We start from the raw sequence: 23,948 nt of genomic DNA on the forward strand, positions 1-23,948 counted from the left end.
ACGGATGCTTACATGGCTCTTACTTGACTTCTCACATAAGGCAGGAAGGGACAGGAAAGAAGGACAAATGGAAACAGTAAACAGAGGGAGGAACTGGAAGGAGTGCTGTTACCTTGTGGGGATTTGAATCAATGTCACAAAAAAAAATGTGCATGAATTGTGGGAAACCAACTTGCTCTGTAAACTTTCACCCAAATCACAATAAAAAGTTTTTTTTAAAAAGAAGCTATTTTATTCTGTGTACTTTACTGACTTTTGTATTGAAATATTTATTTCAACATTTATTTATAAAAATTTTCTTTTAGGAATATTTTGTGATTATAAGAAATAATATCAGCTTTTACCTTACTTGAGGTTGATACATAAAATTTAAAGTTCATCAGACCAAGGTTATGTTGACTTTGCGTACGTACAATGATCTGCATTCAGGGTTAACAGCAAAATTACTGAGTTTACAATTCTGACTGGCTCATATCCCAGGGGTTTAGATTCAGAAACAAATGTTTTTTTGGGGGGCTCTGATTAAGTACATTATCAAGTGCATCAGAGCTTGGTGAACCAAACCATCTTGATCAGTAACTTCATTTCTGCTCTTACAACAACGACAATGCTTAAAAATACAGATCAGGGAAGTTATAAAGGAAAGAAGACAACTCAGTTGAGGAGAAAAGTTACCAAAATAGGGACATAGAGGTTTTGATAGAAGAGCAAGTGTTGTTAGGCTTCCTTGATACTCATTGAAGACACACATTAATGTTCTGTAAGCACAGAAACCAAAGCTTCTCTTTGGGCATCTGTTACCTACCTTTGCTGTTCAGCCTTCGTAGGAATGTCTCCAGCCTGTCCAGCTTCAGGTCGGATTCCAACTGCATGTCTGGCCTGGCTTCAATATCTAAGCAAGTAGAAACCATCAATGAAAGAGTGCCACTAAGTCCTCTTCTGACCACAAGTCCATTGTTCTATTGGGTTTCTTGACAACTTACCTTCTAGGGGTTTGGAAACTGGGGTAGTGCCCCTTGTTTTATTGCAAAGAGGGGAAGCTACTGGAGTGATGGCGGTAGGTGATGCCAAACCTGCAGAGCAAACAAAGGAGCTAGTTAGTAGCTCAGTTCCATTTTCTAGAAATTCTCAGAACCTTGATGGATTGCAATAACCCCAGTGCAGATTTTATAATTTATAGCATTTACATACATACACAATTGGCAGGAAGTACAACTATGTAGGACAACTGCAAATGTAGACAGGCTTTTATTGTTTCGAAGTATCAGAGCAACTTCCGTTCCAAAGTGAACAATGAAGACATGTTGGGAAACACGTCCAATGTCATGTAAACTAAACAGAAGAATGGATGAAGCAATCGGAATATACTTAAACTAATGGAGTTGTGAATTCTGGAGGCTCCGTGAATGTGTCTGTGTGGTAGTTTAGGGGAAAATATATTTGTACCATCTCTCACAGAGCAAGTAAAGAATGAGCTGTGTCATGCTAACCAGCAAGTGGGCCCCTAGCACTGGAGTTCTCCTCCAGGTAGGAACAGTCTGGCCTTGGGGGCATCACTCAGAGTGTGGATGCACTGAGCAATAACCTGAGGAGTGTTAATCTTTTACAAGAAACACAAGAGCGTAGATTTTAATGGATTTGTGATTGTTGGAGAGTATGCTGCAATGTCTTTTGTGTGGCTTGAACTGGCAATATGCTTCCACATACATTTATGGAGGAACCTAAGGTCCCCGGATGGTGCAAATGGTTTACACTGGGTTACCAATCGAAAGACTGGCAGTTTCAAACTACTCTGTGGTGCTATGGAAGAAAGACCTGGCAATCTATTTCCATAAAGATTTCAGCCAAGAAAACTCTATGGAACAGTTCTACTCTGGCACACATGGGATTGCCATGAGTCGGAACTGACTCAAGGGCAATGAGTTTGGTTTTGGTTTGGTTTTATGAAGAAGCAGAGTATGTGTGTGTGGGATTTTTAAAGGATAAATGGCAAGGAATGTGTGAAGGGGAAAGAACTAATTCCAGCACAGAGAAGGAATCTAGCTGAAACAAGAAACGTCGGTGGGAGAAGGGGGGGTAGGGGGGGATATTTTTTCCCTAACCTAAGTAAAAGGGGCTGGCAAAGGAAATGAACAGTACATTTACAATGACCAAAATGATATGGTAATGTTCTTTGGATTCATTTTTAATACATGTGAAATCCTTAGATGACAAGGACACTCTAAGCAACATCAGGAGAAAATGTAAGTCACTATCATTTACAGGAGCTCTGGTGGCGTAGTCCCTAAGGCATGTGACTACTAACCAGAAAGCCGGCAGTTAAAACCCACCAGCTGCTCCTTGGAAGGAAGGTTGGGCAATCTACTTCTGTAGTGACTGCTGCTGTTATGTGTCACTGAGTTGGACCCGACTCATAGCGACCCCTCCTTGGGTTTCTGAGGCACTGTAGCATAGTACCTAAGGCACTGGATTGCTAACCAGAGGGTTGGTGGTTCAAACCCACCAGCAACTCCTCGGAAGGAAGATGGGGCAATCTACTTCCGTAGTGATACTGCCTTGGCAACCCAAGGAGGGATCGCTATGAGTCGGGTCCGACTCGACGGTACATAACAACAACATCACTACAGAAGTAGATTGCCAATCTTCCTTCCTGGTTAGCAGTCAAGTGCCTTAGGCACTACACTACCAGATTTGTAGGGATACCGCCTTGGAAACCCAAGGAGGGGTCACTATGAGTCGGATCTGACTCAACGGCAGTATGTTTTTTTTTTTTTTTTTTTGGGGGGGGGTATAACTTACAAGGAAAAATAAATGAATGAATCACTCTACCATTTATTTCTGCGATCCAGAGAGGCATGTATTATAGTGTGTAAGTTTTAAGGAAAAATACCGAGATGCGGTTTGAACTTTTAGGTAATATTCTAGAAGCACTCCTCCATATGTATGTATATTTGCTAGATGGTGTCAATAAAATTTTAAAAAACCATTTCAATTACAAGAATTGCAAAGGTTTTATTACAGTGAGAAAAGAAAACTGTCTTGCCGAATAATAAAGATAAGTAAAATTTGGTGTACCAGGTTTTTATTACAGACTGGGACGGTAAATCATAATCTACTGAAAGGATGCTTAGGAGCCATCAGCAGAGGAGGTCATTAACTGTGCAGCTAACAAACAACGCTGACTCAGAAGGTTGATTTCCAAAGCGATAGCTAAATCTCTCTCTGCATGGTTAGAGCTTGTGGGTATAACTGCAGCCACATCGCCCCCTGCTGCCCTGTTTTGGCAGCAACACGCTAAAGAGCTCCAGATAGTGAGAACGTCTTTTCGATTAGAGATACAGAGTGTCCGGTAATGTAGTGGGGCATAAAGATTTAAATTCAAAATGTGAATACAAAATAAGAAGGACGCCCCCCCCAAAAAAAAAACTTTAAAAACGAATGCTACATTCAAAAAAGGACCAAGTTTGCTGGTCTGATAGAGCTCAGTGAAACCCCTGAGACTATGGCCCCTAGCTGCTCTTCAGGTCTGGAATTGAACCCACTCCTGTGGCTTCCAGCCAAACAAAAGACAGGCATATGAGCTGAACATGTGCATTAGGTAGATACACTCCTTAGAGAATAATCATGGGAGAAGAGAAGGGCTGTGTACGTACAGGGAGACAGTTCGGGGGCAGGAGTGCATGGGTGGGAAGGACACAGGGAAGAGGGGGCTATGGGGAGGAAATGGGAGGAGAGCTGTTGCATTGTGGGAAATTGCAGCCAATGTCATGAGACAAAGAGTATGTGAGCTGCTGTATGAAAAGTGAAATTGCTGTGTAAACTTTCACCCAAATCACAATAAAAACGAAGAAAGAAAGAAAGAATGCTACATTCAATAACTAGTTACCTGGGAACAATTTCACATTCTCTTATTCAAAGGTATACGTTGAATACTTTTCTTCCAGCAGCATCCTAGGATACCTCAAAGATCTTGCGGAAAACTAATTCATTGTTAAGTGCAATCTAGAAGGTTCAGAAAGGGAGGACGGCCTAACAAGGCTAGGGGAGAAAGAGGACCATGGGGTGAGAGAGTGAGCACCAGGCTGCACTGCCTGGCAGCTTGCTGGTCTGAGTTCACCCAGAGCTGTAGAAGGGTGCCATTATAGCCTGATGAGACAGGCAGCCTCCGCAGGCTGAAGCGTAGGGGTTTCTTTATTCTGCAGCAAATGTAAATTGGAAGCTCTGTCTCTGTAAACTGGAAAGAGCTTGTGACACAAGTGAAACATGTAACCCAGCTGGTGGTAACAAATACCGGACAATAAGGGTATAATTTTTTCATGAGATTATAAGCAGATGTGCAAGAAGATTGCTTCCTGATCAAGCCATACACTGCTGTTACTAGCTGCTGTTGAGTAGGTTCTGGACTCATGGTGACCCCATGCACAACAGAAGGAAATGCTGTGTGGTCCTGTGCTGTCCTCATGGTCAGTTAAGGATGGACCATTATGATCCAAAGGGTTTTCACTGACTGATTTTCAGAAGTAGATTCCCAAGCTTGCCTTTCTAGTCTGCCTTAATCTGAAAGCTGCTGAAACTAATTCAGCATCATAGCAACATGCAAGTCTCCACTGACAGGTACATTGGTTGGAAATTGAACCTGGGCCTCTCACATAGAAGGCGAGTATTCTACCAATGAACCACCAATGACCTCATGCATGCCAACTAAAACCGAAAAATCAAAACCAATGCCACTGAGTTGATTCTGACACACAGCAAGTCTTTAGGATAGAGTAGAAATACCCCATAGGGTTTCTAAGGCTGTAGATCTTTACAAAAGCAGACTGCCTGATCTCTCTCCCACAGAGTGGCTGGTGGGTCCAAACCGCTGACCTTTTAGTTAGCAGCTGAATGCTTTAACCAGAGCTCCTTATGTATGCCCTATACCCACTGCCATCCAGTTGACTGTGATACATAGTGACCCACTAGGATAGCCGAACTGCCCATAGGGTTTCCAAGGCTGTAAATCTTTATGGAAGCAGACTGCCTAATCTTTCTCCTGTGGAGTGGCTGGTGGGGTTCAAACTGCTGACCTTTTGGTTAGGAGCCAAAATGCTTTTTAGCCACTATGCCCCAGAGCGCCTTATGCATGCCGTATGTCCACTGCTGTTGACTCATAGTGACCCCTCCTTGGGTTTCTGAGGCGGTATCTCTATGGAAGCAGATTGTCCAATCTTCCTTCTGAGGAGGGGCTGGTGGGTTTGAACCACCAGCCTTCTAGTTAGCAGTCAACTGCCTTAGTTAAATAAAGATCTCTGATTTATTCAGGAAAATGGAAAAGCAAACTCATTCTCTGAGGTATAGCAACTATTCTCACCTTGCTCTCCAGACCTCCCTAAGGGAAAATTATCCAGTCACTTCAGCACTAGCCAGACAACGGTCCTCTAAGCTCCTGGTTTAGCCAAGCACTGGGAAGTGTAAGGTGGTTATTCTACTTCTGACATTACTGTAGACAGGTGTGGTGATATTTCAGAGTAAAGGCCCACTTACAAATAAATTCTTTTTTTTTTTTTTTCTTTTTTAAAGATAGGAAAAGAAACCAAAGTAGAAAGCCATTAGGATAAAAGTCTGTGTTAGAAATTAAGTTAGAAGACTCATGCTCTAGGCCAAGTTCCCAGCCTGAGTTCTACTGGATTGCTCTGGGCCCAAGGCTCCTCTTTTGCTAAAACAGAGACAGACTCATGTTGAAGTAGTGTAACATGATTGCACAGTTCCATGCTTTGTTAAAGAAAGTAGAGGTATACCTCCGAGATACTGTGAGTTTGGTTCCAGACCACTGCAATAAAGTGAATCATGTGAATATCTTGGTTTCCCAGTGCACATAAAAGTTATGTTCACACTACATTGTGATCTATTAAGTACACAATAGCATTATGAAAGAGCTTGAAATATTGTGGGAATTACCAAAATGTGACAGAGAGACACAAAGTGAGCACATACTGTTGGAAAAATGGCAACGATAGACTTGCTTGATGCAGGGTTGCCACAAACTTTCAATTTGTAAAAAAAAAAAAAAAAAAAAAAAACATCTGCGAGGCACAATGAAGTGAAGTGCAATAAAACGAGGTATGCTTGTAGTTAGGTGCTGCCTCTTCAATGAGAGCAAACTGTCTTCTCCTATCTTTTGACGATATCAAGATTAAGTAAGAAGAGGTTGTTAAGAAGGATTCTTCCACCAAGATTTAGTTAATCAAAATTCAGGGGTTTTCCCTCACTTGCTGTCTTCTGCCAATATTTTATCATACAGCTGAAGTGAATTGGCACTAATTGGCATGATTCAGAAGAGTGAGGATTGCTAAAGATTTTGAGAAAGAGGAGATAAACCTATAAAGCTAGTGAAAATGTAAGTTGCTCTAAGTGAATGTGAAAACTTCTACCATTAATTTAGAATTTTGCTTTCAAATTCAAATTTAAACCTCTACTGTTAATTTAGAATTTGGCTTAGAAAATCAAAATATGTGCATGTAGATAACAAAATGAAAACTGAGTTGCCATCGATTTGGACTCATGGTGATCACATGGGTGTCAGAGTAGAACTGTGCTCCATGGGGTTTTCAATAGCTGACTTTTCATAAGTAGATCACCAGGTCTTTCTTCCAAAGTGCCTTTGGGTGAACGCAAATGTCCAACCTTTCAGTTCACAGCCAAGGTGCTAACAGTTTGTACCTAGGTTTTTGGTGATCCATAGGTCACAAAAAAACAAAATACCAAAGCTCACTGCCATCAAGTTGATTCTGACTTACAGCGACCCTTTTTGGGTTTCCAAGGCTGTATCTTTACAGAAGCAGACTGCCCCATCTCTCGTTCACAGAACAGCTGGTAGGTTTGAACCACTGACTTTTTGGTTAGCAGTCAAATGCCTTAACCACTATACCACCAGACCTCCTTTAGGTCACAAAAGGATCCCAAATTTTAACCGTTTCCTACAGGACAGAAAATCAAGCCCCGTACATTTCCATAGTATCACAAAGCTCCCCTGAGGACCTTACTAACTAAGTGAAATGTCTATTTTATAAATTTATGGGCTTCAAATCAGTGGTATTTGTGACTGCACCTGGACACAGCCTGCTCCTCAAATATGATTATCTAGCTAGGTGAAATGGCACCCTCAAAACCCTGTCAACTTCATGGCCTGAGGACAGTCTCTCTGAGCTAAGCTTCACAGAAATAACTCTCTCCAGAGAAATTCCTCTTCCTGGGAACTGGATGCATCTTTCAGACATCTACTGAAAACACATCTGGTAATCAGGCTTTGTAAGACAAAGAAATCAGATGTGATGCAAAGGGAACTAGTTATTAACCTACAGGGAAGAGGAGATGAAATGTTTCTTTCTTAAGGAAGGTTTACTTGAGTGAACTAGTTGCCAGATAACAAGAAAATGGAAACAATTTAAAAGTAATTATGGGAAAAGACAAAGATTTGTTAGCAGATTTACAACTGATTCCAAAACCTGTGCTCAATTTCCAGATGGGTAAATTTTGAAATTGTGATTGACTGGATTATGTTTCTCAGGTTGAAAATGACACTATATATAACGAAAAGATTTCCAGTAGGGATATCTCATAAAACCTCAGTAAGATTAAAAAGTGAAAAAACACACAGCTTGTTTTTTTTTTTTTTTTAAATCGAGCTATCATACACCACCTTCACTCACCCCCCATGGGTGGACACTACCACACACACACACACTCACGCACAGACACAAATATAAACACACTCACTTTCTCACACTCCCATACATGTACCCACACTCATTCATATACATGTGTACACACACACACACACATATGCACACACTCACACACACACCCCCACTCACACACTGACCTTTCTTCACCATTCTGCCAGCCACAGTGAACTGGGTGGAGTCGTTGGCTGCCCCTTTGCCTTTTGTCTTCCAGGCTTCTTCTCTCACAGTAATGAGGTGTTTCCTCTCCTCGATAGTCATTTGGCTCTCTCGACTTTCTGTGACCCGCTGTTTACAAGATGTATGAAGGGGAGAATAGGGGAGAGGAAAGATAGAGATGTGAATTCCAGCTGGTAGCATTCCATGGTCCCAAACACAGGCATACAAGGATGAGTAATACACCTACCAGAGATGCCCCTGAGTGCTCTATCTAAAATGGTCTCTGAGATGGGTTTGGCTTTTTTATTCCCAGCTTGGGTTAGAGATCACCATGAATAATAGCGTAGGTTAAAACTTTGGTTTTCTTCACTATTTATTTGGGACACCAAAATGTTCCCTTGAAATACTAAACAAACCAAAACACAGAGACATTGTCCTCAGGCCATGAAGTTGACAGGGTTTTGAGGGTGCCATTTCACCTAGCTAGCTAAACACAGTTGAGGAGCAGACTGTTTCCAAGTGTGGTCACAAATACCACGGTCAATTATTCATTCAGTAGGGAAAGCTGATTAGGAATCAAGTGGACTATCAAAAGATTTTCTAGAACTCAGAATGCTTTCTCTTGGAGCAATGCTGTATGGGCAGTCAGGCAACCACGTCAGCTTAGGAAGTAAATTTAAACCATAATATAGCTGATGCTGAGGACAAACTGTGCCATTGACTGAATGTGTGTGTGTGTGTGTGTGTGTACAGATACATACATCTATATATATACACACACACGATTTATATATCATGGTGTTTAAAACCAAAAACCAAACTCACTGCCATCCAGTCGGATCTGACTCATAGCGACCCCTCCTTGAGTTTCCGAGGCAGTATCACTACACAAGTAGATAGCCCAATCTTCCTTCCGAGGAGTGGCTGGTGGGTTTGAATTGCCAGCCTTCTGGTTAGCAGTCAAATGCCTTAGGCACTACGCCACCAGAGCTCCTATACACACACATATATGCATATATATACATATATATACGTAATACATATATACGTACATACAAAAAAAAAAAAAAACCCAAACTCACCGCCCTTGAATCAATTCTGACCCATAATGACACCCATTGGGTTTCTGAGGCCGAAAATCTTTACAGAAGTAGATCTCCCCATCTTCCTTCTGCAGAGCAGTTGGTGGGTTTGAATCACTGACCTTCTGGTGAGCAGCCTTATCAACTACGCCACCAAAGCTCCTTCATATATGTATATAAACCAAAAAACCAAACTCAAAAAATGCTTTTTGTCAAACATTTCTAACCAAGGTTCTGGCAATCCCTGCCTCTTTAATCTCTAAGCTACTGGCAGCACTCATTCAGCCTGCAGTTGGGGGTTGGGGAGTTCGGATGTAGCCAAGTTAGGGGCAGAAGCAGGGCTTCCACGTGATTAGAGGGACCAGGAAAGGAGGAGGAACTAAGGTAGGGACTGGAATGAGGGTGATATGGCTAAGGTGGGATGGCAGGAAGCAGGAATGGGGGCAGAGGAAGAGCCTCAAGGCCCTTAGGCCAGAGGAGTCAGGAGGGCTCTGAGGGGAAGGAGCATGGCAGGGAGGAAGAGTGTAGATGATGGTTGTGGGGTGATACCAGGGCAGGAAGTTCTAAAATGTTGGTAGGAGGCAGTGTGTTTTCTCTCCTCCTTCACAGCCACCCCTCCTTTACAACAAACCCTGCTGTGTAGCTGAGCGTGGACAGGATAAAGAGCTGGGGCGGGGCTGGCTGTGCTCCAGCAGAGGGGCAGGTGCTGAGGGAACACCGAGGAAGAAAGGAAGGAAAGCATTCTCCACAGAGCATGAAGAACTTCCCCTGCAGTCCTCTCCTCGAGCAGTCACTCTCAGGGCCCCTGAAAGATGGCTGTGACCTCCTGTGCTTCTTCTATTTCTTTAACCTCACTTGTGCTATTTTTGCTAGGGCATTTGTATTCAAACTACAGTTGAGTGCTCCTTAATGTCTTCTGGCATTTTCCCCAGCTCTTCTCCACTCATAAGGAGCTACTTCTTAGAATAAGAAATCTTAGAAGTATGCTCAACAGACGTCAAGGTGAAGATATGGCCTTTTCCAGACAAAACAGAAATACTGGGGGCTCAAAGAGGTAAGTCCCTCCTAAGGGCTGCTCAAAGGTTCTTTCTCCCCATAAATTTCCATCCCAATATGGCAAATTAGCTTCCCTTTAATTGACCAACAAGAAATGATTTCCAGATTCATGAAGGACAGGAAGAGAATAGAGACCTGCACAGTTCATTTTCTTAAAGTCTTAGAACGAAGAGGAACCTGGGTGGAGAGAATAAATATAGGAAAAGACTCTTTCCTTCCTTTCTAGTGATAAAATTCAGTTTAGGTCATAAATATGCACTCTTGTACCATCTAGTCTATGAATCTTCTGTGGACAGGATTCTTTTACAAAGCAGTCTCTCAGCCAGAACTAATTCTGAGATGTTTGGTAATTCAGATTAGGTTAAAAACCTTTTTGGACAGTGGAATGCCATGCCTGAACCCCCCTTGTATCCTAGATAAAACCAAAAAACCAAACTCAGTGCCATCCAGTTGATTCTGACTCACAGCAACCTGCTTCGCATTTCCAAGGCTAGGAAACTTCACCAAAGAAGCAGGCTGCCTCATCTTTCTTCCAATGGGTGTAGCTAGAAAGGACATTGCTGTTGTTGTGTTCTATGGAGTAGATTCTGACTCATAGCAACCCTATAGGACTGAGTTGAATTGCCCCAATCATCATTCCTAGATCACTAGGAATTACTGGTAGGTTCAAACCACCCACCTTTTGATTAGCAGCCGGATGCCTAACTATTGAACTAGCAGAGCTCCTTGAAAAAGAAAATTAGCGGGGGGAAATCAGTGCAATTTGAACATGGACTATGGACCAGGTCAACATTGTAGCAATGTTTAAGTTCTTAATCTCGATCAGTGTATTGTACTTCAGTGAGAGAAAATCTCAGAGTTTAGGAAACACACACAGAAGGATCGAAAGGCAAAGGAGCAGGATATCTCCAAGATACTCTTGTGTGGTTTAGAGGGGAAAAAAAAAAAAAATACACACACACACACACAAGGCCTAGGGAGAGAGAGAAGGAAGGGGGAACAGAAGAGGAAGGAGGAAGATATGAGAGGGAAATGGAAGGAAGACGAATGGAGAGAAGAGGGACAAGTCAGGGAAAGACCCAGGAAGGAGGGAGAAAGAGAAAGGTACGGAGTGAGTGAGCCAATGTACATAAATTCACTCATGAGGGGTGTATGGAAGTGTGTTGCCTCTTACGGCAAACTTTCTATAAGTTCGAAATTTTATCAAAATAAAAGTTAACACGGATTTTTAAAACTCTTTCCTTAACTTGCTCTCTCACAATTAGAGACATGACCTTGACTCCAACTAACCTAGTGTCTCTGAAGCACACACCCTTATTAAACTATGAGGTTCACCCTGCGGGAAGACCTCATCAACATTCAACAGAGAGAGAGTTTCCTTTGAAAATGAAGGCTCACAAGTGAATTTTAATCATACCAATATGGCACTTGGCTTAGAATATGTCTAGAAATGTATAAAGTGACAAAAACATCTGCTTCTCCAATGGGCCAGAGAGAGCTAGATCTGTGGGTGAAGTCAGAGTAACACATCTCCAACATTCAGGGTGGGGTAGTGTGGTGTGGTTATGGCCTCAGTAAAAAGGCATCTCCACATCAAAAAATTCATTTTCCTTAGCATTCTGATTTCCCTAGAGCTCCCACGTGAATGTGATGAATATGAGCACTGGGATGATAAAACAGATTTTAGGATTTAAAGCTTATATTAGTTTGCCAGATTTATGTCAAGAAGGGAAATTTTCCTTCCCACTAAGTGGTAATATTAAACATAAAAAAAGGAATATTTCTTCTCCCTTCTAAGTGATAATATTAAACATAAAAATTTTTGCTTCTCTAGAAGTTTCTTAATTTTGTGACTTAGAAGGGTGGGTTTAAAACCCATTAAAACCACTGCTGTCAAGTTGATTCTGATGCACAGTGACCCATTAAGACAGAGTAGAACTGCCCCATAGGGTTTCCAAGGCTGTAAATCTTTACAGAAGCAGAGTGCTTCATCTTTCTCCTGTGGAGTGGCTGGTGGGTTCACTACCAACCTTCTGGTTACCAGCTTAACCATTGCACCACTAGGGCTCCTTGGGGTTGGTTTAGGAGCTCTGGTAGCGTAGTGCCTAAGGCACTTACTGCTAACCAGAAGGCTGGTGGTTCAAACCCACTAGCCACTCCCTGGAAGGAAGATGGGACAATCTACTTCCATAGTGATACCGCCTTGGAAGCCCAAGGAGGGGTCGCTATGAGTCGGGTCTGACTCAACAGCACATAACAACAACAGATCCTGCTGACTTTACCTGGCTTTATAACTGGGTATACAATATACGTGATTTATTCATGGAAGAATCTAATAGAATTTATCACAGTTGGTATTAAATTTTAGAACTCAAAAGGTAAAACAAGATGGACATCATTGTCCATTTGATTTTTCTTTTTTTTAGCTTAAGACTTCATTATTGTCTTTTCTTTCCCTCCTAAGTTTTTCTTTCCTCTTTTAGAGAAGGACATAATAGCTATTGTAATAAGTATTGTGTCATTTCCAAGATTTAGTTGATGATGATTAGGGTTGACAGTGGGGCAGTAAGAGCCAGTTGAGCAGAATATCAACACAAGCCCCATTCCACCTGCCTTTCACTCTTTCAAATACAGATCCTATGTATGTGTGAGAAGAGGTGGTGAGAGCTGGTGGCTGGTGGGGGAGGGACTGAGAATATGTACGTGTGTATGTGTGTGTGTTTATGTGTAGATGTAAGAGTGTGTGCAGGTGTGTGAGAGTGCATGCATATATATGAGTGTGTGTGAATGTATGTAAGGAGCCTCTGGTGGTGCAATGCCTAAGGCATTTGACTGCTAACCAGAAGGATGGTGGTTCAAACCCACCAGTCGCTCTACAGAAGGAAGATAGAGCAATCTATTTCTGTAAAGATTTACCACCTTGGAAACCCAATGGGGGTTGCTATGAGTCAGAACTGACTTGATGGTAATGGGTTTTGCCTGTGTCAGCACATATGTATGTATGTATGTATGTGTATAAGAGTATCTGTGTGAATATGTGTGTGCATGTCTGAGAGTGTGTGTAAATGTGAGTGTGTGCATATGTATATGTATGAGTGTGTACATCTGTGGGAGAATATGTGTGAATGTGTGTATGTGTGAGCATGTGCGTTTTCAGGTTACCACCTTGTTACTACTGGGTTTGCCTGTGTCTCTAAGTCTACTGAGAAATCATAGCTCAAGTTTCACTTATTGTTTCTGACACAGTGATATGTACAAGAAAGAGCAGAATGAACTTGTATTTATTACTATTGGTGCAGCTTTAAGAGTAAACCTCTTCTGCAACCAGAGATCTTTATGGAAAGAACAAGTTGCAATCTGTCTTTAAAAATTTTATCTTGCATATATCTACATAAACTAAATCAGAGAAAGAAATTATAAGAGCATATGTCAAGTGATGGGAATAAGGTAAAAAGACAAATGAGAACTTCTTAGTTTCCCAAAATGCTACACTTGCTAAATTCTGTGCCCTGTGGAAGGAAATTTCTTTTTCGCCACTCCTTCTGAGTGATTTCCATCCACCATCATCAGTGCACACAGCTTCAGGGAGCCTGAACGAGAGATAAAGAAAAGACCACAGCTGGGCTTAAACCCCAAAGCAACTCTGATCTGGTCCTGTCATCATCCACCAGCTCCTAAAATGAAAGGAGAGGAATCCACTGGAGTCTTTTTCTGATACCGTCCTAAAGTGTGTGAGGAAGAAGAGAATGCATGTTGAAGCCAGAACAACAGACAAATCAGCTTTATCTAGAAAAAGCTTGCTTGCTGTATAAATGCAAAGTACCACTGAAGGAAAGAAAAGGGATTTTTAGACCTCAGAGAAGACCAATGAGCTACTGCTACAGAACTGGTATGTCAAACACTTACATAAACAAATAGACAAGGAATAAAAAACATATGTAGCTATTTTATGAAGGGAAAAAATAGATATTTTAAATTTAAAGGGATAAAACATAAATTGCTATTGCAAAATGGTATTTTTGAAACTTGAAAAAATATATACTTAAACAATCTCTAATAATATATCTTTTTCTTTAAAGTTTAATATTGGCTTATTAAGAACCACCACCACCACCAAAAATTCATTTCCTCTATTAGTAATGGAGCTGCAAATCTGCTTGAGATTTGACTCTCCTTCTCAGGGGTGGGCACTGGTTGGATGTACAGGTGGTGGTGGTGTTATGTGCCGTCAAGTCGGATCACAGAGACCCCTCCTTGGGTTTCCAAGGCATTATCACGACGGAAGTAGATCGCCCAACCTTCCTTTCAAGGAGTGGCTGGTGGGTTTGAACCGCCAGCCTTCTGGTTAACAGTCAAGTACCTTAGGCACTATGCTACCAGAGTGGGTAGTGTCTCCCAAACCAGCATGTCCAACTGCAAAGGAAAGGAACCAAGGAGCGTGAAGGTGGCAGCCTCAGGGAGAAGAAATGGGGAGAGTCCATATATTAAGAAGGAAGAAAAAGAGGATCCACTTGACACCTGTCAACTTAATAATTGAAATCTTGAGCCTCTCATTCAAAGATCTGTTTTATTAATTAATAACCCTGAAAGAATAGTTGAAACATAAACTATTTTTAGTTACGCAACCTTACCAGTGGCTGTTGAATTGACTGACTCATGGCGACTCCATGTGTGTCAGAGTAGAACTGTGGGCTCTACTCTGTGAGTAGCATTTTTCAATGGCAGATTTTTTGGAAGTAGATCACCAGGCCTTTCTTCCAAGGTGCTTCTGGGCGAACTCCAACTCTGTGAGAACTCTACAGAGCACACATGGGGTTGTCATGACCCAGAACTGATTTGACAGCAAGTGTTTTTTTTGTTTTTGTTTTTGACTTAATTCAGGATATAAAGCTGGGGGATTAAAAGGGGAAACCTTCCTCAAAAACTGGTTTCAAGAACATGAGGTGATTTAACACCATCAGGGCTACCTAAAAGTCTGAGTAAGGAGACAACACATGCCCTTGACCCTAAATGTATGAATAGCTGATTAAAAACACACACACTCACACAGTGAAATGCAGCAAAGGGGTTATGTCCCCAAATGAAAGAAAAGTGCTTCCTTACAGCTAAGAAATTGCAATGAGGCTGAATATACATAGGCTTTTCCTCACCTGATTAATAGATACAAAAGACAGGTATTTATGGGCAGCAGGTATAGCAGGAGAATAAGTAGAAGCATATACAGGTTCCTATAGAGCAAAGCAAGAGGATTAGAGGTGAAAAGAGAAAAGATTTATCAGAGCAGGGGTAGGGGTGGGGAGAGACAAAAACAATGCTTTTTTTCTAATACAATGTTAAATTTAGAACTCAAAAAACAGAAAAAAACAAACCCATTGCCATGGAGTCTATTCTGACTCTGGCGAACCTACAGGACAAGTGGAACTGCCCCATAGGGTCTAAGGCTGTAATCTTCATGGAAGCAGACTGCCACTTCTTTCTTCCAAGGAGTGGCTTGTGGATTCAAACCCATGACCTTTTGGTTAGCAGCCAAGTGCTTAAACCACAGGGCTACTGGGAGACTCTTTAGATGTTAATTTACTCATTGCAATTTCACTTCTCTTTTCAAGAGGGTCCTTCCTATTTGTTTAGTTTTTTTTAATAATGGTAAAATAAATTCACACAAGCACAGTAAATATACCCAAGTGAGTTTGGGGCAGGAATTAAAAGAATTAAAGTCAAGATGACCGCAACTGATATAAGATATTCAATTGCAGAGTGGGGAACCATGACTTTCACTGGTAATTTTAACACTTAAAAAATAGGATCTTCTTTAAAGCCTTTACAATTTTTTTCCTATATTATTTAAAAAAATAAACAATAAGGAAACAAGATGAGCTCTCCATCTGGACAAAGGTGGCATCATGTTTCAGAATAGGAAAACCAGAGAGGGCACAAAGGGGAACCATAAGTGATCCAAATTATAAATAACCAAGATGGCGAGGCATAACTCTAGCCTTAAGCTAGAGGACACCTAGGTTAGAGTCAGGCTTACCCAAAGCAGATTAGAAATGGCATTATCATCTGTAAATCCTCCTTCTTCCTACAGGTTAAAACAAATAGGAAACATTGCAGAGGGTTGGAAGAGAAGGGTCACGTTAGGGTGTCACAACGATTGTCAAGTCCTTTGTGCTTGGGCTCAATTAGAAGCATGCACATGCTCACACAGCTGGGTGTCGGAAATGTCAACCAAGTAAACCCAGATCACAACAGAAGGATACTAACCTTTAATTTGCAGATCACACACCCAACCTTTTTCTCTGTGCCCCCTTCCCTCTTTCTTAAAATTGACTAGATTCACTGGAATTGTGATTTGGGATTTCAGTAACAGCAGGCAATGAAATCATGACTATGACAGATTCACCTGCCTAGAATTTTCTGGCACTTGTTTTGGGGACATCATAGACCTTCTCTTGATTCATTGACCTGACCCTACTGCCGGACAGTGGGATATCAAATATCAAGCTGGGGCTAAGAAGCAGATGAGGGGTTTTAATCATGTCTTCAAGACGTTTCAAAGACTTTGCTTCATTTTCCTCACTCCTTTGGTGGAACGAGTTACTCTGGAGGAAAATATACAGCAATAAAGCTCAAATGGCACACATTCCACACAGTGTGGGCCAGGCCAAGTGACTTTACCATCTGAAAACAAATTACGTATGTTACAAGAAGCAAAAATGTTTAAGTTAGTTTAGCATTGGCCTAAACTAAACCAAGAAAAGGAGAGAGAAGAACTAAATATAAGCTAAAAATAAGGACAAACAGGAGAATGAGAGAGGAGAAAGAACCTAAATCATTTCTCATAGGAAATAATAGTCTGCTGGGTACTTAATTAGAGCTTGAAGATCCAAATCATCGATCCTGGTGTTTTTCTGGGGGATAGGGGGTGGGGGGTAGGGGAATGGGTAGGGAGGGTGAAATTGGAAAGCAAGTAACAGCTGTTAAGTTATATATTCTCTGAGACATGATTGATCTTTTAGTACAAAAAAGGAAAATTCTAACTTGGTTCCAAAAAATCTATTACAGGGCCAAAAGAATAGTTTCTTACCATATAGCACCCAAAATGAGATGCTAGTTAGGGCACCTTAAATTTGTTTTGTTTGGAGAAACTCTTTGATAGAAACTTATTTTTTCAAGGTATCCTTTTCAAATCCTAGTACAAGGACAACATACAAATGGTAGGCTGTCTTAACGAGCAAGTCAAACAGTCATAATAGTTAGAGATTTTACAACCCACTGCCATTGAATCAATCCTGACTCATAGCGACCCTATAGGACAAGAGTAAAACTTCCCCATAGGGTTTCCAACACTGTAATCTTTATGGAAGCCAACTGCCACCTCTTTCTCCTGTGGAGTGGCTGGTGGGTTCAAACTGCCAACCTTCTGGTTAGCAGCTGAATGCCTTAACCACTGTACCATTAGAACTCCTACACTTTTTATACTGTTTCAAAATTCAAGATAGGAAAATTTACACTTTATAATTAATGACCTGTTGTCTACCTTATATAGTCATAAATAAAATTCAGTGGGTCTCTTATTGAGGTCAATTAATGAACCAGTCCTGAAGACCCTGGCTTACAGTAGGGATGGTGCTGTACCAGACCATGCACTTTTCCATGTACTCATTACATTACACTATGGTTTGGGATGAAGGGCAAGTACCAAGGTCAAGGACAACTTTCTTCCAGACTTTGCATGTCAGAAGCCAGTTTTCAAGGTAACTGCATAACTGTTAGGACTGCTATTTAGTGTTTCTCCCATTCACTTCAACATTAGGGATCACATGTTTAGTTTTATTATTTTCTTGTATCCAGTGCTGGAACTGGATTCCATTGGTAATATTTTCACACACACACAAAAAAAATCTATGAAGTCTATCACTTAGGAATCAATTGGCTGGCAGTTACTTATATCTGTGGTTTCTAAACAGAATTATTTCAGACACCTTTTCATTTGCACCATCCAATGTGGTAGCTCCTTGCCACATGTGGCTGCTGAGACATGACAGAGGTGTAAAATGGACACTGGGTTTAAAATAGTATGAAATTAAGAATGCAATGTATCATTAATCATTTTAGATTGATTATACAGTAAAACTTTTGAAAGCTGGACCCCGGACCCTGTAAGGCAAAAACCTGTCAGAGAAGGAAAACTCAAATGTTTTCCATGAAATAGTGTTAGAAAAGTGGTGACTGCACCCTGTCAAAGATGGAAAACTTGTGAGACCTGGATAAACCAAGTAGTCCTGATGAATTCCAGCTCTCACAAGTTTCACTGTATGTTGAAAAGATAGTATTTTGAATATATTGGATTAAATTTAAAATAGTAATAAATTAAAATAGTATTAAAATTAATTTCACTTTTTTTTACTTTTTGAAATATGGCTACTAGAAAATTGAAAGTAATATACTTGTGGTTCACATTATATTTCTATTGGACAGTGCTGACTTAGCTACTGCATGGATTTTCATAGGGGCAATTAAACTGATTATTTGGTCCTGTCTTTATTTCCTGCCACCTATAAATCTCTAGAGGTGCAACTCATGGTACTATACTTACTGCACACAGAAACCTGGAGGATGACAAACTATATAATATTTGCTAACCATTAATGTGTGCCTTTTGGTGAATTCAGAAGTTATGAAGTCAGTAATGACCTGACCATGAAACCAGCTGCTTTCAACCCTTTGTGGTAAAGATACAAGATTCCAGAACTTGAAACACTGAGTAAGCAGCCTTCAGCAAGTCTAGGCCCACTCCATGCAGCAAGACTCCTCTGCATGCAGCAGGTCACAGGTGGATTTCCTTCTGGATGGCTGGAGATCTTTGTGGCAGCTTTCGAACATGCCAGCAAGCACGGCAATTTCTCAAGTACACCTTAGCTGTTTGGGGATCTCCTTAACACAGGCTAGGTTTAAGGTACCTCACCTGCCACACTGGAGTACAGCTACCAAACCAAAAAACCAAACCCACTGCCATCGAGTAGATTCTGACTCATAGCGACCTGGAGGATGGAGTAGAACTGCCTCATAGGGTTTCCAATGCTGTAAATCCTTATGGAGGCAGACTGCCTCACCTTTCTTCCACAGAGTGGCTGGGAGAGTTTGCCATTTGACCTCAACAGAATTTGAGATTTCCTAATATCATTAACAAAGGCCTAAAATAGATTGACTTATGTTAACTTCAGAGAGCTTATTGTCTCAGGGCAAAGTGAACTAGGTCACTGAGGAGCCACAGGGATGGCAAGTTCACAATTTGCTGCAGAATTGGTAGACACTTTCTGCTCAGCACAAGTCGAGCTCTTCTGTGCTCATCTAGCTCCCCAGTACTTCTGTTCACTCAGTTTTCACCCTTGAGTTATTTAATATTTCGTTGTGTCTATTTCAATGTGTCAGTAACCTTCTCCCATCTCTTGCCTTCCAAAAACCTTCCTCAAATGTTGCTGTTAGTTGCCACTGAGTCAGTTCTGACTCAGGGTGACTTCATGAGTGCAGAGTAGAACTGTTCCATTGGGTTTCCAAGGCTTTTGGACCTTTTGGAAGCAGACTGTCATGCCTATCTTCCGAGGCACACTGGATGGGTTTCCACTGCCAATCTTTTGGCCAGTGACTGGGCACTTAACCCTTTACTCTACCCAGGAGCTCGTGTTGTTCAGGCAATTCAAATCTCACCCTCCCCTCACAGCCTTCTGATTTTCACAGACTAATACGGCCCCTCACTCTTCTGAGTGGGAGGAGCACTTATCTCATGGCACCATTCATGGGGAATCGCTTTTGCTCTGTGCTTTGCAGTTTAAATTTAATTTTTGCTTGACCATATTGCCGGGGTTTCTATCTTCCAAAATGACTGACATGATATCTGGCACTAGTTGGTGCTTGAGACATGATATAAGTGAAGGAAGGTGGGGGCAATCTAAATGTTGACAAGTTTGCTAATGAGGTAAATTGAAGGTGTTAAAGGTATTTTTGAGCCAAGTTTACAAATTTTTAATAAAATTTATAGACAGTGGGAAAAATGATTTGAGGGAGTCACTTTTCTTGCACTGGAGGAGCCATTCTTGAAATAAAAATTTCACATTTAATTGTTTTATAATAGCTGACTGTATCTGAGAATTTTACAGATGACTGAGAATTGAATGTCTCTAGTTGTTAGCTTTCATACCACGTATGAAAGAGCATTCAAGTTGCCCTTCCAATTTAACTTATGAAGGCAAAGCAGCACCTAATGACAGTGTCAGAACTCTGGGTCGATAGTCTCATATGCAAACTTCATTTTCATATAAGTTTCTTAATGCATAAAGGTTACAATCATAATTTATCTCTTCCATAGATGCTTAAAGGAGCTCTAATGGCATAGTGGATAAGGCATTTGGCTGCTAACCAGAAAGTCATTGGTTCAAACCCACTAGCCAATCCATGGAAGGAAGGTGGGGGCAATCTACTTCTGTAAAGACTTATAGCCTCAGAAACCCAATGGGGGTTGCTACGAGTCAGAATCAACCCGATGGCAGTCAATTTTGAGGTTTTGGTATAGAAGCTTAATGCTTTTTTTAGAACTGCAAGGAGTCTAGGTGATCACTTGGACTTTAATAGGTGGAGAATTGGCCTTGGCAGTGTCAGCAGTATCCTACCTCGCCTCCTGCCAGCAAGCACATTTGCAATAGCAGGGCCATGGGGAGGGAAAGCACTGAACAGTTTCAAAAAGGCCAATAGCTGGTCATCATATGGTCATTGTTATATTAACAACTGAATAACTCATCAATGCTTTTGCATATGAAATGAGTATTAGTATTGATAACCATGTGTTACTTGATTTTATTTAAACTTGTGAAACAATTTACTGTTCTCTGTTGCAAAGAGTCTTAATAAAAAGTATTATCTACTCATCTTGAAACATGCTTAGAATTATGAGCTAAGTACTCACTGGGCACAATTACATCTTTCTTTTGTACACTTAGGATTTCAATGTCTACATTAGGAAATTCAAGTCCATATTTCATGTGCAATGTACAAACTGTTAGTGGTCAGTGAAACATGTTCATTATTAAAGTCATTCATTAAGAAAGTGTTAAACTAAAGTTAAAGTACACACTTTAAAATTGAGGAATTTGCTTTCTGATGCATTATGTATGTTGGGCTGTTACCAGTTCTATAAAATCTCAACATTTTATTTTTGATTGATTTAAGCTGCTTATGTGACAATTTTAAGTGTGTACTCTAACACAATAAAGCACTAATGTTACACAGGGAGGTAATTAGTTAAGTTATGCATGTTTGTTTGATGCATGTCCAAGTGTGATGTTAGTGAGAATGCCTTTTCCTAACATGGAAGAGAATAATTACCTTCTTCTTGAGTGACTGCTCCACTTCTTGTATATGCAAGCTACTTGAGACAGATGCTTTGCTGTATTCTTGCTTTTTGTTAAGTCTATTTTTCCAGTCTTCCTCTCCACTCTTCTTTAACAGTGCCAATCTGAGAGCAAAACATGCCAATCAAAAAAAGTTCAGCACCAAATTCTTTACTTGTCCCGAGACCATGATGTAGGCAAGTGCAGTCTTTGTCTAGTAATTAATTATGACTTCTTCATTTTAACCTTTTCCAATTTCATTTATTCTGAAGACAGCATGTCTGGAAAAATAACAGAGTCCCTTTTCTAAGATGGCTCAAAGATTTTGAAGTTGATTGAAATGCAAAGCTAAAACATAAAAACAGGCATCATCATTCCAGCTATGGAATTAAGCTTTTTCCTTTCCCTTGGGCTGAAAGCCTGGAGGTAAAGTAACTCTTTAAAGAGAAACCTACTTTCTAGTGACCCCTTCTGGTCACTTGATGAAATAACACTTAAGTGACTAAAGCTGGGAAGTACTTACTTGCAGAAAATACCGCAGAATGAATTTAAAAACATAAAGCTATAAAAACACTGACAATATCTTAACATCATTCCTTTTAATTAAGGTAAAAATATTATGTTTAAGACTGTTTCTCATCCTATACACTAAATCTTGTTCTTTTTTCTCTAAACGAGCTTGGTCTTTCCAGTATCTTTTTAATACAGAAACTATTCTCTACAAATCTATTTTAAAAAAATTATTATTACCTCAACTTCCCTCAGGGAAAGGCTATATATATAAAAAAGAATCTAGTTAACTGACATTTTCACCTAACCTACTTTAGTTCAACCATGGTAGGACTTGATATAAAACTACTTGGGTATTATAATCAGTGTGAAAGGTTATTTTGGCTAAGATGAGGCTGTTTCAGCAAAATGTATTACAATGAATGAAGTCAGACAAAACACAGGAAAGTGAAAGGCACAAGAATGGTGATCATTAAACTCATTTAAGCAGATGCTCCAACAATTTAAAGGTTAGGAAAAAAAAATAGATTTTCTTCTCCTTTATGCCAACTCTGATCTTTTACATATCATTAATGCACAATCCATGCATAGTACTTTGTGGTGTGTGTATGTGTGTGTGTGTGTACAGCAAAATACATGTAACAAAACAATTGCCATTCTAACCATTTTTTTTTTTCTTTTTATTGTGATTTGGGTGAAAATTTACTGAGCAAATTCATTTTCCATACAACAGTTTATACACATTTTGTTTCATGACATTGATTGCAATCACCATAATGTAACAGCTCTCTTACCTCTTCTTCCTTGCGGTTACCTTTTCCCTGTGTCCTTCTTTCCTATGCATTCCTGCCCTCTGAGGTATCTTCCTGTGCAAATACTGCCCTGCTGGTCTCCCATGGTTGATTGTTGTAAGTTGTGTACCCACCTGGCATAAATGTTCACCTTATACGCTTGTCTGTTGTTTGGCTGGAAGCCATGGGAGTAAGTTCAACACCAGGACTGCATTCTAACCATTTTTAAGTGTATAGTTCAATGACAGAAATTATATTAACCATGTTGTACAACCATCACCACTATCCAATTTCAAATGTTTTTTATCCCCCTAAACAACATGGACTGTGGGATGTCTGATTCTGCAAGTTACAAGGGCTAGTTCATGTACTTGAAAACAAAGTCTAAATTGCTTTAAATGTTTTGAGCTGCATTTCAGACTATAGCATGACTAAAATTTAGCTTTTCTCTAATTCATCGGAATGAATCAGTCTTATCCTAATAAGCCAAAAAAAGAATCTAATAAGATGAAATAATTAAACAATTAGTAAGCTACTAATTGTCTTCAAAAGTTTCAGTGTCTATAAATGAGATTTTTAAAAAGAATAAGCACAGCAGTGCTTTTATATCCAAATGAAGTAGTAGTTCCAATTCATCATCTTGTGAAGATAGGTACTCTTCTCATTGCTATCCTTGCATATTAATCTCAGAACCAGTTTGTCTTGCTTAATTCACCTTTGACCTAGAAGAGTGGCTATTCTTCTTGACCATCCACAATCTTTCTAAGATGGGATTCCTAATGAGTTGAGAGAATTGGAAAACAAAAAAAAAGGAAAATCAAATACATTCTCATGTGTAGTATAGTTTATTAAAAACAATGGGCCACAGTCTCTGAAGAGCTTCTGAGAAAGCAGTTCCCAAATATCTGGAACAATGACAACATCATCCAAATAATCGGATGGTTTCCCTGGTGGCTACTTTGAGGACTCAAAAACAAACTGTGGAACCTATAATCATTTTACGGGAGCTCTGGTAGCATAGTGCCTAAGGCATTTGACTGCTAACCAGAAGACTGGTGGTTCAAACCACTCCCCGGAAGGAAGGTTGGGCAATCTACTTCCGTAGTGATACCACCGTCTCGGAAACCCAAGGAGGGGTCACTATGAATTGGGTCTGACTTGACGGCACATAACAACAACAACAACAACATAATCATTTTACAGTCCACCTTATTATACTGTGCTAGGTCCCTGGGAGACACA

The 23,948-nt window shown here is 40.4% G+C and overlaps 1 protein-coding gene across 1 annotated transcript in view; it reads right to left on the reverse strand.

Moving 5' to 3' along the window:
* SVIL (supervillin) overlaps positions 1–23,948 on the reverse strand; it is a 142,901-nt gene that overhangs the window by 44,792 nt on the left and 74,161 nt on the right. Inside the window, exons 17-20 of the mRNA XM_042781163.1 lie at positions 21,401–21,530; positions 7,865–8,012; positions 984–1,073; positions 806–892 (exon numbers count right to left, since the gene is read on the reverse strand). Of these exons, the coding sequence (XP_042637097.1) occupies positions 806–892; positions 984–1,073; positions 7,865–8,012; positions 21,401–21,530 (455 nt within the window). The remainder of the gene's footprint in view (positions 1–805; positions 893–983; positions 1,074–7,864; positions 8,013–21,400; positions 21,531–23,948) is intronic.

This window comes from Orycteropus afer, unplaced genomic scaffold (genome assembly GCF_000298275.1).
Source record: "Orycteropus afer afer isolate SDZICR_OR568_19922 unplaced genomic scaffold, OryAfe1.0 scaffold00090, whole genome shotgun sequence".
In the NCBI taxonomy this organism is placed as follows: Eukaryota; Metazoa; Chordata; class Mammalia; order Tubulidentata; family Orycteropodidae; genus Orycteropus; species Orycteropus afer.